Source organism: Anabrus simplex, chromosome 2, assembly GCF_040414725.1.
Source record: "Anabrus simplex isolate iqAnaSimp1 chromosome 2, ASM4041472v1, whole genome shotgun sequence".
NCBI lineage: Eukaryota > Metazoa > Arthropoda > Insecta > Orthoptera > Tettigoniidae > Anabrus > Anabrus simplex.
In genome coordinates, this window is record NC_090266.1 from 175,702,389 (window position 1) to 175,722,602 (window position 20,214).

At 37.5% G+C, this 20,214-nt stretch overlaps 1 protein-coding gene across 1 annotated transcript in view; it reads right to left on the reverse strand.

Moving 5' to 3' along the window:
• Window positions 1–20,214, reverse strand: part of LOC136863977 (cytokine receptor) — a 648,368-nt gene that overhangs the window by 175,097 nt on the left and 453,057 nt on the right. Inside the window, exons 9-12 of the mRNA XM_067140447.2 lie at window positions 16,989–17,163; window positions 13,765–13,921; window positions 7,552–7,700; window positions 3,544–3,695 (exon numbers count right to left, since the gene is read on the reverse strand). Coding sequence (XP_066996548.1) covers window positions 3,544–3,695; window positions 7,552–7,700; window positions 13,765–13,921; window positions 16,989–17,163 — 633 coding nt within the window. The remainder of the gene's footprint in view (window positions 1–3,543; window positions 3,696–7,551; window positions 7,701–13,764; window positions 13,922–16,988; window positions 17,164–20,214) is intronic.

The following is a 20,214-nucleotide window of genomic DNA, read 5'->3' on the forward strand; positions in this document are numbered from 1 at the left end:
GGCTCTTATGTGTTTTGAAATCAACTACAAATAAGCTCTTTTTCTAGTTTGTTAGGGCTAATGTAATTGAGGATTATCTTTCGGGGTTTACTCCCTTAGCCTTTGAGGATCCCTCCTCATCCCACAAGGCAGTGGGTTCCATCTGTACTACCCCCAGAGGAATGGGTTGCCTCCTCCGCCAGCTCCACCGTACCGAATCATATTCTCTGCTTTTGCTGCCATTGAGGTCTTCATTCGTTACCCTGAGCTGGGACCCTTTACCAGATGTTACACACCAGATCAGTGTGCTCTGGGACTCACATAGGCAGGGCTGCCTATAAGAGGGTCCCTACCCGGTATTAAATGTTGTTAATGTGCAGGTTTATTTATCAAGTCTGATCACGTGTTCAGCGAAGGATTTTAATTTTGGACTCAGGGTTGGAACAGGTTTCTCGGAGCCTTATAAGGTCACCTGGGGGGCTGTGTGTTTAGAGGCAAAAGCTTGGTCGAGAAAGCCAAGCAATTTACTTTTCTGGCTCTGCCTTGTCAATACTCACAAGTATAATCTTGAATTTATTATTTACATAATTTCACGAGTACATGTTTTGAGAACATTACCATTCTCTTCATCAGCCCACAATTATAAAACCTCTGTTAGTATGTCTAGACATATTACATTATAAAATTACCACATCTACTTAAAATAATCTAAAAGTTATGGTTGAAACTCTTGAGCCTCACGTTTTACTTGACTTATACTTGCGAGTATTGACAAGGCGGATCCAGAAAAAGGAATTCTTTATAACAGTCAATACGGACCAATTAGAGTCCGAATCATTGACTGAATGGTCAGCGTACTGCCCTTCGGTTCAGAGGGTCCCAGGTTCAATTCCCAGCCGGATCGGGGATTTTAATCGCATCTGATTAATTCTTCTAGCTGAGTGTTTGTGTATGTCCCAACACTCTCCTCTTCATATTCAGACAACACACCACACTACCAACCACCACAGAAACATGCAATAGCGATTACATCCTTCATATAGGGTTGGGGTCAGGAAGGGCATCCAACCATAAAACAGGGCCAAATCCACATGTGCGACGCAGTTTGTACCCGCGACCCCACAGGTGTGGGAAAAGCAGCAGCAGTAGTAGTAGTAGTAGTAGTAGTAGTGGTAGAAGAAGAAGAAGAAGAAGAAGAAGAATAATAAGAAGAAGAAGAAGAAGACGAATACTGGCCAATCAGACCAAATATGGTGAAAATCGTAGATTCCAAAGCCAAGCAATACAGCTGAGAAAGTTGTCTTGCTGTTCATATGACACTCCAATATCTGTAAGCCACCTGGCTGGGTAGCAGCTGTCTTGGCAAGGCCCCCATTGGGCTACTAAAGCCACAAGGTTGTTGCTTGTATCAAAGTTACAGTGCCATACTACCAATCTACTGTAGATGCTCATAATTTATACCAAAGAGGTGAAATGAATTCAACTCATTGTTGAGTTCTCTGCCTGAAGTTTGTTGGAACCACAAACAGTTCCACTAATCAGTGTCACTAAGAAAGTGCACAGTGAGGTAGCTTCCCTGTTATTTTTCCTCACTAAGTCAAAAGGTGCTATTACACACCAATCTGCTAAGACAAAGTGACATTAATATATCAACATCAGAAACTACTAACCTTAATTCACAAACTTTGAACATCATTTTGGTAAAGCAAAAAACTCATTTCGATTGATGGATGTTAATGAAAAATAATTTTTTATGAGAAAATGAAGTGGGGTACATAACTGCTTTACACCCACAGATGTAAATAAGCATGGTGTAAAATGAGGTAATCAACTTGTCTGATCACTTGGAATAGCTGCCTCTGTGGATCAGTGGTAGAGTGTCGGCTTCCGGATCCCAAGATAGCAGGTTCAAACCCGACAGAGGTAGTCGGATTTTTGAAGGGCGGAAAAACAGTCCATTCAACTCTCCATGTTGTACGATGTTAGCATGTAGAAGATCTCTGGTTACACATTTGGTGTTTACCCAACAAAATTCATGAAATTTCAGCCATAGATGCCCATGAGCGTTTCGGTTGACTCGGTCTGCCATCTAGTAGGCCTAGAGTAAAATGGAACGTCAAAATTAACAAGCTGAGAGCCACATGGCATCAAATTGAAATGTCTGCACACGGTAGCTGAGGCCATATGATTATGATTATTATTATTATTATTATTATTATTATTATTATTATTCATCACTTGGTAGCCTCCATGGCTAAGGCGGCAGCACGCTGGCCTCTCACCGCTCGCTGGGTTCCGTGGTTCAAAACCCGGTCACTCCATGCAAGGTTTGTGCTGGGCAAAGCGGAGGCAGGACAGGTTTATCTCTGGGTATTCCGGTTTTCCCTGTCATATTTCATTCCAGCAACACTCTCCAATATAATGTAATTTCATCTGTCATTCTTTAATCATTGCCCCAGAAGAGCGCGACAAGCTTCGGCAGCCGGCACAATTCCTATCCTCGCCGATAGATGGTGGCTTCATTCATTCCATTCCTGACCCGGTCGAATGACTGGAAACAGGCTGTGGATTTTCATTTTTCATCATCACTTGTTATAGTACTGTTCTAGGTAGCCTAATGTTCAGTATTCCAGGATTGAGTACCACACATGCTCTTGAAAATTAGGGAGTCCCTCAAACTAAAGTGGCCGCTAATAGAAATGGTCAGTATTCAACTGTGCACACAAACAACGAGGCATCTCACCACAGAGCAAATGGTGCAGGTCACACCACCTTAATCCAGTATGGCTGGACATTCAGTGTAATTGCAGATAATCTACAAGTCTCCCTTACAGATGTTCACTGGCTGTTCAGTCACAACAGAAACACAGGTCAATAAAACGAAGTGAGCCGAGTAAGGATGTAGACACACCGTTATACCATGGGACATCCAAAACAACTTCAGGACAGCAAAAGTGGCAGTATCTGATCAAAGCATACGGAAGAAGTTGAAGGAAAGGGGCAACATCTCTGACAAATATGTTCGCAGCAACATTCTGCTATGCCAGAGACAAGCACATGCTCACCCCCACTGTGTTCTCTGTAGACTTGTGTAGAATGTGTTGCCTAGCTGCCATTCATGCTTATGGTGAAAAAGCTAGATACTGGACCCCTAAAACCCTTAAGACATCCAAACTGGATGAACAGAAGGACAATATTTCTAAACATGTTTCCAGTACTGGTGTTACATTTGATATATTGCCAACATGACCAAAAAAAAGGAGAAAGCAAAAGAAGCACCAAAATTCTGTTTGTAATAATTCAAAAAACAATGAATTACATACTCTGTTATGTTTTAGTGTCAAACACTTTTCTATAAAATTGGTAGTTGTTCAAAAACATATTCCTCTGATGGTTTTGAACAGAATATTTTTTAAATTATAACACCTTCATCGAACTAAACCACTTATCTCAAATTTAAGTGTCATACATTTCTCCCACGAGACAATGTTCCTACGTAATTTCTACATCACTGTTTACCTATCTTCTGAGCTAATTATTCCATACTTGTTCAAGGTTACTTACTGTACACTGGTACGGTCGATCCCGTGGATTGTCACACCAGAAAATTGTGTAGTTTTCAATGAGATCTCCATGTCCTGATGGAGGTTTCCATGACAGTTCATAGAGACGTGTTCCAAATGCAATCTTCGTGAAAGAGATTGGTTCAGGGGGAACTGGAAAGATTCAAAATATGTTCATCAAAAGAACTTGGATAAACTAGAACATAAAAGTGAGAAGTACTTAATAATAATAATAATAATAATAATAATAATAATAATAATAATAATAATAATAATAATAATAATAATAATAATAATGCCGGGCTGAGTGGCTCAGACGGTTGAGGCGCTTGGCTTTCTGACCTCAAACTGGCAGGTCCAATTCTGGCTCAGTCCAGTGGTATTTGAAGGTGCTCAAATACGTCAGCCTCATGTCAACAGATTTACTGGCACGTAAAAGAACGCCTGCAGGACTAAATTCCGGCACCTCGGAGTCTACAAAAACCATTAAAGTAGTTAGTGGGACCTAAAGCATAATAATAATAATAATAATAATAATAATAATAATAATAATAATAATAATAATAATAATAATAATAATAATAATAATAATAATAATAAAGATGGTGAGAATAATTATGTTTGTGTGAATGCAAGATATGGTATGCTGCCTGATACGAGGAATAAGATTTATGCCTTTTAAATTAAGCTTTCTGACATTACATTACAAAACACTACTGAGGGAAATATTCGGTGGCAAGTGAATGGAAAGATATGTAAACGAAGTTTTGAGTTTCCAAATTTTACCACAAACTCCTCTCTTAGTTGTTTAGTTGTACTTTGCTGTGACTGTGTGAAAAATACAGGCAAATATTTTAATAACGGCATGAAAATTATAACAGCATTAACTAAGAATTGGTACATTTGAATTTTCTTGAATGATTGGTCCAAAACACCAGTCTGAAGTACAGTCTGATGTTTGTACAAATACAGCATACTCTTGATTATCCGGGCTAATAACCAGACAAATTTGCACAGATAACTTGGAATACAGATAGTAAGATTTTGTGCACAACAAAAGTTTTGATATTACAGACCATACAATATTTTTTAAATGCAATAATTTCAAACAATTAACACATTTATCATTAAAGTAGGCCAATATAAAAATTGTTTACTTGAGATAGCAAAAAGTATACAAAGTATACAAAATGTTTGACAAAAAATAATTAGTAATATTCTTTTAATGCATCTAATTGTGTAAACACCAATCCCATAATTATTCACTAATTTCTTTACTGATTCACCTTTCTCAAAATTTTCAATTAATTCAAGCTTTTGTTTTCAAGTTAAAAGCGCCTTTTTTTCTTTTTTTTTTTTCCTTTTTTTGCATCGTAGCCATGACTATTATTACAGAACACCAACAAAGAACTGCTACACAATACATTTTTTAGTGTTTAGTTCTCGAACAAGCATGCCACTAGCACAGTGTGCGCTCAAATTTCAAACGTGCAGTTCACATGTATTCAAAATGCAGTGACGAAAATAAAGGAAATAAAATAATAATACAATAAATCTTGGGGGTGCACGGATAATCCACAAACCGGATAATCTGTACCTGAATGATTGGTATTTTAGCGTAATCAAATTTATTATTATCCTTGACTTATAGTGATAACTCTGTGGAGAGTAGAAGGAAACAATTTAGATCCACATGTCATTAAGTCTCATGGTGTTATAATACTTCTTAACTTCCTTTCCAATGCAAATGCTTTGGAGTCAAATGTAACAAAATGAAACAAAATCATGTTCCGCACGTTAAAACTATAATAATGTTTATTCACCTGTTACAGATGGTAAAACATTTTTTTCAAAACATAGGTCTTATTCCAGTACATTTATACAAAGACAATTGGCCAAAAATATACATAATACAGTAAACTCCCAGAATAATGAATAGGAAAATAAAGGAACTTTTTTAGTCTAATTCAATGAAAATCCATGGAAAAACTTGGCCTTCTCTTCTCACATTATACTGGTAATGATAACTCTTTCATCTTTTGTTCAGCTGAACCACTACAAAGTGTGGTAACTAAATCTCCATATGCAGACTGCTGTGAATGTTTGCATTCTGTATGTAGAACACTGTCACATGTCCTCATAAAATTTTTCAGGTTCTTTTTTTTTTTTTTTTTTTTTTTTTTTTCCCACTGAAAATATTGGACAGTTTGTAACCCTTCTCCACAATCTACCCCCAACTTAGCAGTTGACTCTCTATTCTCAATTATTTATTCTATTTATATAATTTCGAATTTTTCTTATCTTGTTATAACAGTTTTCTTACTTTTTCTGCCATAACAAGATAAAACTGAAGACCATGCAGACTGATTAACATAAGAAAAGTGAGCTTAATTTTTTTACAATTGGCTTTATGTCACACCGACACAGATAGGTCTTATGGCGACGGTGGGAAAGGAAACGGCTAGGAGTGAGAAGGAAGGAGCCATGGCCTTAAGGCCTGGTGTGAAAATGGGAAAGCACGGAAAACCATCTTCAGGGCCACTAACAGTGAGGTTTGAACCCACTATCTCTCAAATGCAAGCTCACAGCTGCATGCCCCTAACAATGGCCAACTCGCTCAGTACAATGTACATTCTATTGTCACACAGTGCAGGGTTTACTGAGGTCATAGAAGCCATATTTCTTAACAACCCAACTTACAAAAAGTTATTTCAAAAGCAGCAAAAATTTTCTTTTTACGAGAGATGAATTCAATGGCACATCATTTAAAACAATGTCCAGCTCCGTAGCTGTTAGCATGCTGGTCTTTGGTCCAAGTAATCCCGTGTTTGATTCCCAGCCGGGATGGGAATTTTAACCTTCACTGGTAATTCCCCCGGCTCAGGGACTGGTAGGTGTGCTACCAGTTTTCAGTTAATTTAGTGGCCTGTGGCCTTCATCGGGCCTCTCAGACATCATGTACAGCTGATGTCTTGGAGGCACACTGGCTTAGTATATTTTTCTATTGTTATACTAACCTCAAAAAGGTCCAAGTCAAGCATTAGTCCATATTAATAGAATGACTACTACATGGACAAGGTTACTTGCTACAGGATGGAGTAAGCCGTACAGCCAGTGACTCTCCACCAAGTGTTACGCGGTGCTAAATAACCTGACTTTCTAAAAGGTCCAAAGGTTGTGGGCACGGAGCCCCTTTATTTGGGGGCTGGTTCCCCAGTGGAGGAAATGCCACCGAAATCAAGCAGATTACAGGTGGCCTCACTGAAACCTGGAAGTTAGGTATAAAATTCCTCTGGGCAAAGCAAATCCACCACAATAATATCCTAGAAGCATCAATGCGGATCAGGACAAAGAGCTAAGGGAGCACCCCAGTAATGACACACTTCTCTTGTGTCTCCAGGGAGATGCAAGGAATGGATGGAGTCAACAATTCGCTGCCCAACCCAGCAGCTCCTTGGATAAAGGTGACGGAAGAAAAATTATTAAAACAATATAGGCAGTTTAATGAAAAGAGTGGGCAGTAAAATGAAATATTAACCTTGTATCCCTGGATTTACAGCCCATTTCTCTGGTTACTAAGCTATGCCTCTATCATCTGGCCTTCCCATCAGTTGACACTAGTTCACAACTTTTGCTTTACATCACAATGACACAGATAGGTCTTTTGGCAATGATGGGATAGGAAAGGCCTAGGAGCGGAAAGGAGTGGCCATGGCCTTAATTAAGGTACAGCCCCAGAATTTGCCTGGTGTGAAAATGGGAAACCATGGAAAACCATCTTCAGGGATGCTGACAGTGAGGTTCAAACCCCCAATCTCCCAGATGCAAGCTCACAGCTTCACGCTGCTAACTGCACGGCCAACTCGCTTGGTCAGTTGACACTAGTCCTGCATTAGTATACTGAAACTGGACTCAAGATATCATCTGCAGCATTAGAAGCATATTATGCTTAATTGATCTGATACATGACAAAGAATGTATAAATTACTATTTCTATTTCTTCACTTACTTTCCTTTCTGCTTGGCACATAAACAATAGCCTTGTCCTTGGAATATCCATGTACATTAGCTGCCACAATGGTGAAGGTATAACTGTTGTGTGAGATGGCTCTGAACTTGGCATAAGCTTTAGTGATTTCGCTTGGAACAATATCGGGCCTATTAAAAAAAAATGAAACAATGCATAAGAATATGTTAATCACTATCAAATGAAATATGGCAGCATTTCAAACAAGCATTAGAATTGCAGAAAGTATAACATGCAAATATGTCTTTAACAAAACAATTTGACAGTGCCCCTCTATTTGGGGTAAATGATTGCTGTTTGAGTTATAGACGTATTAATATCTAACCATGGGGTGGATCTAACTGTTAAGAGACTGAGGAAGTTGGGGTAATGAAACTGAAAAAACATAAAGGTTCCTCAAACCATAGAAAACTAGGTTACTACAGGAAAAACAAGGAAGGTAAACTTGTAAGAATTTAATGCGGAACCTATCCCACTTTGAGGTCACGAATGTACAATGTGTGCATGCAAACTAGGTACTGTATTGTGTGGGGCTTTTAATATCAGCAAGACAGCAGGATAGACTCCTCGTAAATAAGTAGAAGTAACAGAGTGTTATGATTCACATGGTCTTCTGATACCGGTATTGAATTGCACCAGGCTGCTCTGAAAGGTTCCGTGCATCTGCAGTCACAGTTAAAGTTTAACCCTCCAACAACGTAAATATTTAGCATTTATTTAGGAAGGTGATTCAGCATATTTCCCTGCTAAGCCATCAATCATCATATAAAACCTATGTATCACTATCTTCACATACAATATTCTTCAAGAAAGTTTTAAGCTGTCTGTATTTTAATCTACATTCTCATCTCTTGTAGGCATTATCATTACCAAATATTAAACAAAACCTGTGAAGATATCTAATTCTATTAACTTATTGAACTATATTTGGAAAACATTGTTAGAAGGATCAGCAAAATGTATACAATGACTAGGTACAAATGAAATATCCCTCTGTAGTGAGAAACGTGAATTACATTAGACGTTGCAGACTGAACAACAGAGAGCTTAAAACCTATCTGAGGAGTACTGAATAAAGTTATATACAGTATTGTATTTTAATGTTGTACTACGGTTCAGCTGGAGAAATATGTTGGAATCACTTTCCCCACACTCCTTGTATCAGTACCCCATATCTCAAATCCCAGTAGAAAGTAACTCTACTCCTCCACCTACATAAAATTGTTAGGAAACAGCTTGTCTACTCTCCATGCTAGCTTACTCAGGAAACAGGCAGGTACAGGCAGGAAACACCATAATAACATTGGATAGGTGGAGGTTAAAATGGAGTTGGTTCTGACAGGATACTGATGTAAGCAACAGTGTAGGAAGGTGATTCAACATATTTCCCTGCTAAGCCATCAATCATCATATGAAACCTATGTATCACTATCTTCACATACAATATTCTTTAAGAAAGTTTTAAGCTGTCTGTATTTTAATCTACATTCTCATCTCTTGTAGGCATTATCATGACCAAATATTAAACAAAACCAGTGAAGATATATCTGTACTGTTAGGCTTATGACGTGTCAGAAAACAAGGTGAAATTCTTTATGTTTCGCAGAGAAGTTTGCTTTGTAATTTATAAGTTTCATGTTTGGTAGTGATGATGTAAATAAATAAAATAAGATAGGTAGATGTTTCTCCTAATCAATACAATTTATGTTAGGTACACAATATTATATGATGGCTAGTTTCAGCCCAGCAAGGGGCCATGATCAACCATATAACCACGAATATCTTAAAGACATAAAAAGCATTAAAATGTTTTTCAATATGTACACTTAAAATCTTGTCAGTTTGATTTGGTAAAATGTGTCCATGCTTGTGACTATGACATTTAAAATGGTTTTAGACACTCTTGAACTCTTGCACAGTGTAGGTCACTTATGGTATGATGTTGACAACATATAATTCATATTATACATACGTTAAAAATATAAAAAAGGGTTAAAAATACACACTGTGGTGCAAATACATATGTAGGTACTAGCAAGATACCCGTGCTTCGCTACGGTATTATACTGAAATTTATAATTGAATGCGTATTGTTTTAGATATATAATCTGCCAAAATTCGCGATCTGACTCGTTTTTTGCGAGAATCCACCAAAATTCCCGATCTGACTCGTTTTCTATTAGATTACGGCACGTTTCCTCCCATTTTTCAATCTTCCTTTCCAGCAATCGATTTCGTACTTCCCGGGCTAGGCTCAGGTATTCCTCCCGGTCAGTTGGGTCCGTAAATTTTTGCCATCTCTTCCTATAATCATTTTTAATATGGATAAAATCCTTCAGAAGATACGGCGTGGTGTCATATTGGGTGCCTTGGCGGCACTGAACCCGCGGCCGGACTGCATTCTTAGTCATTAGCCATCCAGGAGCCATTTCTAGCGCGGATCGCACATTTGACGATGGTCTGGAACATTATTATTATTATTATTATTATTATTATTATTATTATTATTATTATTATTATTATTATTATGTGTTGCTGGAATGAATGACGACAGGGAAAACCGGAGTATCCTGAGAAAAACCTGTCCCGCCTCCGTTTTGTCCAGCACGAATGTCACATGGAGTGACCGGGATTTGAACCATGGAACCCAGCTGTGAGAGGCCGGCGCGCTGCCGCCTGAGCAACGGAGGATCCTTATAAGTACATTAAGGACAGTAAAATCAATTGGTCTCACCTCCTTTTACACCCCACCGCCGTTAAATTTATTTACCGCCAACACCCCCCCCCCCCCCCGAAAAAAAATTAAAAGAAGGCGTGTTTCTTTAAGTTTAAAGGAGATTCCAAACACCAATGTTCACGTCTATTACCTCCAGTTTTGAGGTGAATTTTCCCGCAAAAAATACTTGTTTGTTTAATAGTAAAGGATCTTCTAAATACCAATTATCGCGACTCTAACTTCTTCAGTTTTTGATTTATGTGTCCACATGAAAGGAATTCAACTCCTTTACACTCCCGCCCCCAAAAATGGTTTCCCCCCAAAACGCATTTTTCTTTGTTTTTAAAGGAGATCCAAATACGAATTTTCACGTCTGTAACAACTTTAGTTTTTATTAGATGTATGCATTCTCATACATTTAAGTCAATTAATTTTTCAATTCTTTCACCCCCCCCCCCCCACCCCCCTTCATTGGATTTTCCGAGAATACGTGTTTCTTTAGTTTTAAAGCAGATTGCAAATATCAAATTTCACGTCTATAACATCTTCATTTTTGAGATATCAGTAGCCTAATTAAAAGGATTCAACACCATTTTCAGTCACTTTTACCCCCCCTCCACCCAAGTGGTATTTCCGAAAAGTAAAAATACACGTTTCTTTATGTTTAATAGAAATAAAAAACCATTTTTCACTTCTGTAACATGTTAAGTTTTTTAGATTTACCGTAAAAGTTCTCATTTAAAAATTTCACCCCTTTTGAGTTCCCCTTAAGTGGAGTTTCCAAAAACAAATCACCTATGTTTCTTTACATTTACAGGAGATTCCAAACACCCACTTTTTACGTCTGTAACATTTTACGTTTCCAAGATATTCTGTAGATATAGTCTTTCAAAAAATTCACCACAATTTGTCACTCCTATTTAACCGCCATTAATTGGATTTTTCAAAAACTAAAACAAAATACGTGTTTCTTTATTTTTAAAGGAGATCCCTTATACAAATTTTCAGTTCTGTAATATCTTCCGTTTCTGAGATATATGTATCCTCATTAAAGGCATTCAACCCATTTTTCACCCTTTTACACCCCTCCTATTGGGATTTACAGGAAACAAAAAATACGCGTTTCTTTATTTTTAGAGGAGATTCTAACTACCAATTGTTACATCTGTAAATTTTAAAGTTTTAAGATGTAGACACACTCATTTTAAAAAATTCACCCCCTTTTTCACCCCACAATATTTGGATTTTCCAAAAACGAAAAAATACGCGTTTCTTTACTTTTAAAGTAGATCCCAAATACCAATTTTCAGGTCTGTAATATCTTCAGGTTCTGAAATATAAGTAGCCTCATTAAAAGCATTCAACCCATTATTCACACTTTTACAGCCTTCCTATTGGGATTTTCCGAAAACAAAAAATACGTGTTTCTTTATTTTTAAATTCTAAATTCTAAATACCAATTTTCACATCTGTAAACTTTTAAAATTTTCATATGTAGATACACTCATTTTAAAAATTCACACCCCTTTTCACCCCCCCCCCACCCCAAAAATACCTGTTTCTTTATTATTTTTAAGTAGATCCCAAATACCAATTTTCAGGTCTGTAATATCTTCAGGTTCTGAAATATAATTAGCCTCATTAAAGGCATTTAACATATTTTCACCCTTTTCCACCCTTCCTATTGGGATTTTCCGAAAACAAAAATATACGTGTTTCTTTATTTTTAAAGGAGATTCTAAATACTAATTTTTACATCTATAAACTTTAAAAGTTGTGTTATATATACACATACACTCATTTTAGAAATTCACCCCCTTCTCACCCCCCATTAATTGGATTTTCCAAAAACAAAAAATACGTGGTTCTTTGTTTTTCAAGGAGATACAAAACACCAATTTTCAGGTCTGTAATATCTTCATTTTCTGAGATATAAGTATCCTCATTAAATGCATTCAACCCCTTTTCCGCCCCTTTCCTCCTTTCCTATTAGGATTTTCCAAAAACAAAAAAATAGGTGTTTCTTTATTTTTAATGAAGACTCTAAATACCAATTTTTACATCTGTAAACTTTCAACGTTTTGAGATATAGATACACTGATTTTAAAAATTCACCGCCCTTTTCACCCTCCCATTAACTGGATTTACCAAAAACAAAAAATACGTGTTTCTTTATTTTTAAAAGAGATCAAAAGTACCAATTTTCAGGTCTGTAAAACCTTTAGTTTCTGAGATATAAGTACCGGTATCCTGATTAAAGGCATTCAACCCCTTTTTCACCCTTTTTCACCCCTCCTATTGGGATTGTCTGAAAACAAAAAAAATACGTGTTTCCTTATTTTTAAAGAAGATTCTAAATACCAATTTTCACATCTGTAAACTTTTAAAGTTTTGTGATATAGACACACTCATTTTAAAATTTCACCCCCCTTTCCACCCCCTTAGCGACGGAATATCCAAAAATCCTCTCTTAGCGAGCACCTCCATCTTAATATGAATATATCCCCAAAATTTCATTTCTTTATGTCCAGTAGTTTTGGCTCGGCGATGATGAATCAGTCAGTCAGTCAGTCAGTCAGTCAGTCAGTCAGGACAAGCTATTTTATATATATAGATTGACAAATAATTCACATCATCGTATGGTGAGTGTCACTTCAAAACACAGTTGATGACTAGGAGGGAACATCATTCTCAGTACTATTCGGCTGAATGGAAACATGTAATGTTTTTGAAATCCGAAGTTGTAGATCAGATGTGTCTAGCTTGAAGGTACTGAATGTCTGTAAATATCAAGAATTTAGATAAGCAACTTGGCTAAAGGTGCGATCGGTGTGTTAAGTAATGTACTTGCTCCCTCTGGTTCATGCAGATCTTCTTAACACTACCTTAGAGTCCTATTGCCTGCCATCATCTGTGCGAGATTCACTGTGTGGTGAGAGGCCTTGAGTGAGGGGAGGGGATGGTGTGGTGTGCGAGCTTGGAGGTGAAGCTTGTATTCGTGGTGGGGGTTGATGTATGTTATGTCGGTTGGAGAACTTTTTGAGAAATGTTTTGGCAATTAATGGAATTATTCATGGTTATATGGCCCCATGCTGGGCTGAAACTAGTACCATTATGTAATATTGTGTACCAAATATAAATTGTATTGATTAGGAGGAACATCTACCTATCTTACTTTATTTATGAAAACTTTGCTCACGTCTGCAGAAGAAAATCTCGTCTGCTCACGAGTAAGACTTCGTCTTCACCTTGTTTTCTGACGCGGCAAAGCCCAAGAGCTTATTATCATGTCTACAACTATGGGCCATGAAAGTATCAATCTCAATATTAGACATATCTACTAATGATAATTTAGTACCAGAAACAAATAGAATTTACATATTATAATAAAATAAAGAATACTACTTCTACCACAACATTTAAACCAAGAAAGAAATCATAATTTACTGTGCTATTTATGGAACTATGGAAATACTCACCGGTCATAATTATTTTCTTTTACAAATATTTTGTACTCAAATTCTTCTCCATTGTGAAGATAGTCTGGAATGTATTGCCAGTACACATAGACATCTCGGGTAATACCTCTTGTGACTTCAAAACTTCCTACATCAGTCAATGGAGCAGCTCCAGGAACTATAAAAAGTAAAATAAAAAACAGTATAACATTTTTTACTTTAAAATGGAAAAGCTGTATACTTGTGCATAAATCACTATAAAAAATAATAAAACATCTTCCATTTTTCAGAGAATTTTAATTATCTACACTATTGTGGGTAGTTTCCATTCTCATAATACTGCTGGGTCAATGTGCAAATTCTTAATACTTGATATCAACATCTGTTTTAGAGCTTTAACACCCACTGCAACCCTGGAGTGCAAACCTTCTTCAATTAATACCATATCTTATTTCACAAACATTTGTAATTTTTATGACTTGACAAAAATAGGCAACATTTGGCAACACTTCTTTGTTTTATGTTAATTATCACTAGAAACACAGATACAACAGTTTTGACAACAATGACAACATTTATTTCAAGCAATCTGTACATACTTGCGCTCGTTGCTCTTTGCAAAATACCTTAAAACAAACAGTACAAAACGTTGTCATGGATACGTGTGGCAGATAGTTCTCCTTGGAGCAAATGATGTTCCAGCATTATCCTCACGATATCCAAGGACCGACTCCACAGTGAAGCACAGATCATTTGGTAGCGTTGAAGTGTGTAACCTCCTTTGCCTCCATGGTAAGAATAGATCGTCACTCAATCTGTTTAGGAAGTGTTTCCTGTTTAGAACATTCTTCCTTTTTGTGGTTGGTGTTGTGAACATGGATTACCTGTGTATTAACACAAATAATATTCAAAATTCCACAAAAGATACCTGAAGGCCAGTGTTTAGTCTTGCAGCTGCAAGAAATGTTGAGAGACATCTGGTCTAATGAATCAACACCACCTTTCATGTTGTTGTAGCAATGAATTGTCTTAGGTTTCTTAGTTACATCATCTATTTCAGCTTCAGCTTAGTCATACTTAGGTTAATATGACACAAGAGTCTTCCAAAGATGAATATAGATGTTCCTATCTCCCTGTTTTTGGTTGCAAGTAGTTCTGGAGGTACTTCTCACTTATTAAGTCCTTTAGTAGATGATCAGCTAACTTGTTAACTTGATTGGTATGAACCAGTTATCAACTGTCACATCCAGATAGAAACTCATTATTTTTGTGAGCTCCTTCATGAAATATTCTCCAAGAGGTAGAGCAAGAGTATCCATACCTTCACCAGGGTATAGGGAAGCATTGACCATATATTTTGTTTCAGTGCCACCGGCCATGACTATTTTAATCCCGTATTTAGTGGGTTTATTGGCTATTAACATGATGTTGCATGTTGGCGAGGTAGATAAATGAATGTAGAAACAGACAGCACTTAACTTCTAAGATTTATTCATTCTAATAACCACTTACACACAGGTACACAGTTACACTCATTAGCAATCTTTCTCTCTCTCTCTCTCTCTCTCTCTCTCTCTTTGTTCTCGCTGTTCATTCACACTAATTTGCTCAGTCTTCGGTCACTGGCGCTACACTCAGCCACTCGGTTACTTAATTGCCGCTGTCACAGTCCACAGTTTGCACACATAAGTCTCCCAGTTCAGGATGATATTCGCTGTCCAACAACTCTGGTAGGACTCGTTCTCAGCTCCATGCTGATATCCAGTGATCTCTTCCATGCTGCACCAGAACACGCTATGTCTTCCCACAGCAGCTGGCCCAAGAGACACAACCCATGACGACAGGCAACAGAATGAGTCCTCAGTTCTACAGACGGACGCTGCAACAGTCTAGTACACTCAACTCAGGCTGTTAACTCACACTCCTCCACTGACTTACTATCTCACAACACAAGCTGAACTCTTAGCTCACTGCCAGCAACTGAATGTCACAATCACTCCCAACCACTGTCTGACTCGGCTTACGCTGAGCTTGATTGCAAGTACTCAGACTCCTGTGGCAAGTAACTCCAATCTTGTATGTATCTGAGACAGTCGTTGGATGCACCCAGAAACCTCGCGATGTGGAAGACTCCAGGTTAATTGTGCTCGTAATTTCATCTAAAGATTATATGAGAGAAGAATGGAACAAATGGATGATTGACATGAGTGCTCATCAGGCGACAGCAGAAAGGACTCTGAAATGGCCTACTATCACACAGGTGTGAAAGTGGGTAAAAATATCATAGTCGCAGTGCAGAAACAAATTGTCATTAATTGTTTAAGTGTGGCATCAGTAACGCCCTTGATAGAAGTGAGGATCATGTTTTATACCATATGGACAATTATAAAGAAGAGGAAGTAACAGAAGTCAATAGTACAATGATGTGAGTGGGGCAGAAGATTCAGATGACAATAGCATGGATTTTGCAGGTTTCTAGAAGATCAGTGCACTGTTCAAAAGCTATTACAGTATTATGTTATGTTTTTTTATTTTAAAATTATAGTCATTCTTTTCCTATTTTGTTTTTCCTGAAATATTTTTGGGATGCATCTTATGCACCAGAAAATATGTTTGGTATAAAATGCCTTTGGATGTGACAAACCCACTTTAATAATAGACTACATGTAGGATCAAAGTCGATCAGGACAGAGGGCGAGATGGAGGTCAATGATCTACTGGCAAGGGTGGCAAGAGTGGCAAAAGAACAAGAAAATTCAAACAATACATCACTATTCAAGATATCTGAACTTATATCATTTGAAGCAATTGCTGAAAGTTAAACAATGAAATTCAACTTTAGTCTGTGCCAGCCTTATGATTTAAAGTTGACTGAAAGAACCACACAGTACAGAAAGTGCACACACTCACTGGGGGCCATTTTCTTCTTATACAAGAGAATGTTTCATAAAAATTTAATTCTGCCCTTATTTCATGGAAACATATTACATTTAGTACCTTTTAATTCATTTTTCTTTTTATCACAAATTAGAAAACCACAATGACACTCTTTTAGTTGTCTTTTAAGCATCAAATAAAGTAGGACAAGCATATCAGTAGTAGAATAAGAAAGCTATGATGAGGAAATGGTGGAACTAGTATGTCACAGTGAATCCAACATTTCTCCATAAGAACTAAATAAAACCTCAGAGTACACTTTAAATATGCTGATATAACACTGTAAATTTTGAATAAGGTGCACTTACTTGTTGAATCTGTTCTTACAGTCAATGAAGCTGGAAGAGACCACTTATCTTCACCCACAGCCACAGCTGACCTCATGTAGACCCGTATATCATAAATTGTGCTGGCATACCTCAATCCTGTGAGGTTGTAGACATAGGAAGAATTATGCATGCCTAGTTCACTAGTGTTGGCAATCTGGAAATTAAAATAAGTTTTCTGCAGTCTGAAGAAAAGAGAAGAGTATTCAATCAAATATGTTGGTAAACTATACATCACTGAGCCGACAATACCCTTTTAGGTAGCAGCTAAAGGTTCAAGAATCAACATAGCTGGAAACATGTAAAAAGACTAACTTACAATTCTTAATTAAATGCACACTAAACTTGAATTTAGAACAACATGAGTAGTTAATCAAAGGCTACACAATTGGGAAAGGTTCAATTTTGGAAACAGGAAGTTTATAAATGTTGCATAACGTCAAATATAACTTACACAATTATAATACATTTTTACGATAAAATAACCTTGAAAACTGGGGTGTGTATTCACATGCACAGTCGAAAAAATTGAAATTATAATACCAATGCAATACCAATAATTGATTCAATTGAAATTACACGTTATAAATGCTACACGATATGACAGGAAGCTACCTGCGGAAACAATGTTTATGGTGCCAAGTTTATATTTTCCCATCTATTATGTGTTCTTCATTCATAATTTCCCTCCCATTTCTGTAAACAAGTGTTATTAATATTAATGCTATTTTTTCCATTACAACTTACACGTAACACTCTTGTCTATATTTTTCATTTATTCTTAGTTCTTATATATGCCTACACAATTTATGACAATCACAGCATCTTCAAATATAGCAAAATAGCTTACAAACAACCAGTAATGAAAGAGTAGGATGAAATTTGTTGCTGCTGGGCTGTATTTATAAGAAGTTCACAAGTTTGCTGTTTTGTCTCTGTTCATGTTTATTACTTGTTGTATGTCCTCTGCTCTCTCCGCTCAGCGCCTGCCAGCCGCACGCACGCCAACGTGTATATTTCGAGACTCGACGCGCAGCCTTCAGTGCGCGTGCCTGTAACGTCGAGTGCTGTATAAAAGGAGCTCCCTGCCTGTCACTCCCCAGGATTCTCCCCAGTGTCCTGCTCCAGAATACACTGTACGTCGAACACGGAGGCTACTCCTCTTAAAAATGTGTCTCGACCAGGTGGACGGAATTCTGGTAGTATGAGGTTTCACCTCAGGTCACTGCTCCAATTTCCCGTTCCTTCATTCCAGTCGAGCCCTGATGCTGTACTCTACACATCCCCTATCTCACTCAGGCTCCAAAACACACATTAGATTCTCTAATTGTGAACTTAGCTTCCTTTCTGTGCAAGCTCATGAACTCGGACACTTCACGTCAGAAGGAACTCTATTAGCTAGTCAATGCTAGTGAAACTGATAGTTTTCGACTATCACGAACTGAACATTCCTACGAACTATCTTTTCAAGATAGAAGCTATTGTAGATACATTCAAAGTGTACATAGTGTATAGTGACAGAAACTCTCTCAAGCTTAATTATCTACTTTGCTTCAAGACAATTTATGTTCATTCCTGTAAATTTAAATATGAAGCAAATAAATAAGTTGTGTTCTTGTAAACCTTATCCTTGTTTACAACATTACTGACAAAATGGATGTGATGAAGCAGAAAAAATCCTACGATAACTCTTTCAAATGCAAAGCGATACTTCACACTGAAATCATAAGAGTATTCTAGAACTGGTACATATTATAAGGGTTACCCAAATGAAAAGGAGACTGTAGTACGAGTGTCATTATTTGAAGGAAGAGAATGTTGCACATGCATCAGTGGATGGCTGCTATCGTCAGACAGTGTTGGTGTACTGTTTGTACATGCAGAAAGAAAGTGACTAGGTACAGTTTTGCCACTTACCGTCATATGAAGGATGTGTATGGGAACGAGTGTGCATCATGTTGTAAAGTGTTCAGGTAGTATTGGGGATTTCATCATGGGTGAGTAAGGGTGTGCCAAAACAAGGTCTGACACAGGGTCAGCCTGGTGAGAAAATAAAAAAATGAAGAAAAAAAAGCAATCAAGGGATGTTGGTTTGCAAGAAATAGTGAGTCTGAGAGGCCACTGAAGAATGGTTCTGTTCTGATCGCTCAGAGTATCAAGCATGATGTGAACTTGCTTCAACCAGATATTATGTCACCCATACAACACTCTTCCTGTGTGCCCACACATTCCAAACAATAAAACATTACAGAAACCAGCAGCAGTCTCAGTTTCCCCTTTCATATTTGCCAGGTGTTTCCTTTTTCCCCCTGGATTTTAGGATTTAAAAACTGGGGTAGGTAAAAGGCCATATTTGAGTACATATAGGCCTTTTTGTGGCATAATACAGTTATAGTAATAAAAACTCTCAAAAAGTTTCCATACAGTATTCTATCCATATTACATGTAGAAAACCAAAAGTGTCTGTTAACAATATTTATTTAGCAGAAGTATCATTTATACAGTCCTCCACGAGCTAATATATTGGATGCCTAAGAAGAAATAAAGAATTTGGTAGCACTTATAAACAAGTGGAAGTTCAAGAGATTAAGGAAAGCTGACATCTTACAATTAAAGTGGTACAACGGATGGGGTTTTATAACGTGGTTCTAATGAAACTATTAATTAATACCTAATTATGGACAAATTGCCTAGGTTTTAAAAAGTCATTATGATCAAAATTCTGTGTGCTATAGCAACTGAGTTGAGCTGAACTGAGTTGGATGAAGCTGTACGCATAAACCAGCTTCGGTGGTGGGGTCATGTGAGGGGAATGGAGGAGGATAGGTTACCTAGGAGAATAATGGACTCTATTATGGAGGGCAAGAGAAGTAGTGGGAGTCCAAGACGATGGTTATACTCAGTTTCTAATGATTTAGAGATGCTCGCCTTCATGGCTAAATGCTTAGCATGCTGGCCTGTGGTCCTAGGGGTCCCGTGTTTGATTCCCAGTCGGGTCACAGATTTTAACTTTCATTAGTTAATTCCTATGGTTCGGGGCTGGGTGTTTGGGACGTCTTCAGCATTAGATTTCATCTTAGATAAGGCCACATCCTCACAGAAATGCAGGTCACCTATACGGCGTCAACTTCAATGACGTGCACCAGGCCTCTCCGGAGGCCACACACCATTATTATGATTTAAAGATAAGAGGTATGGAAACTAAATG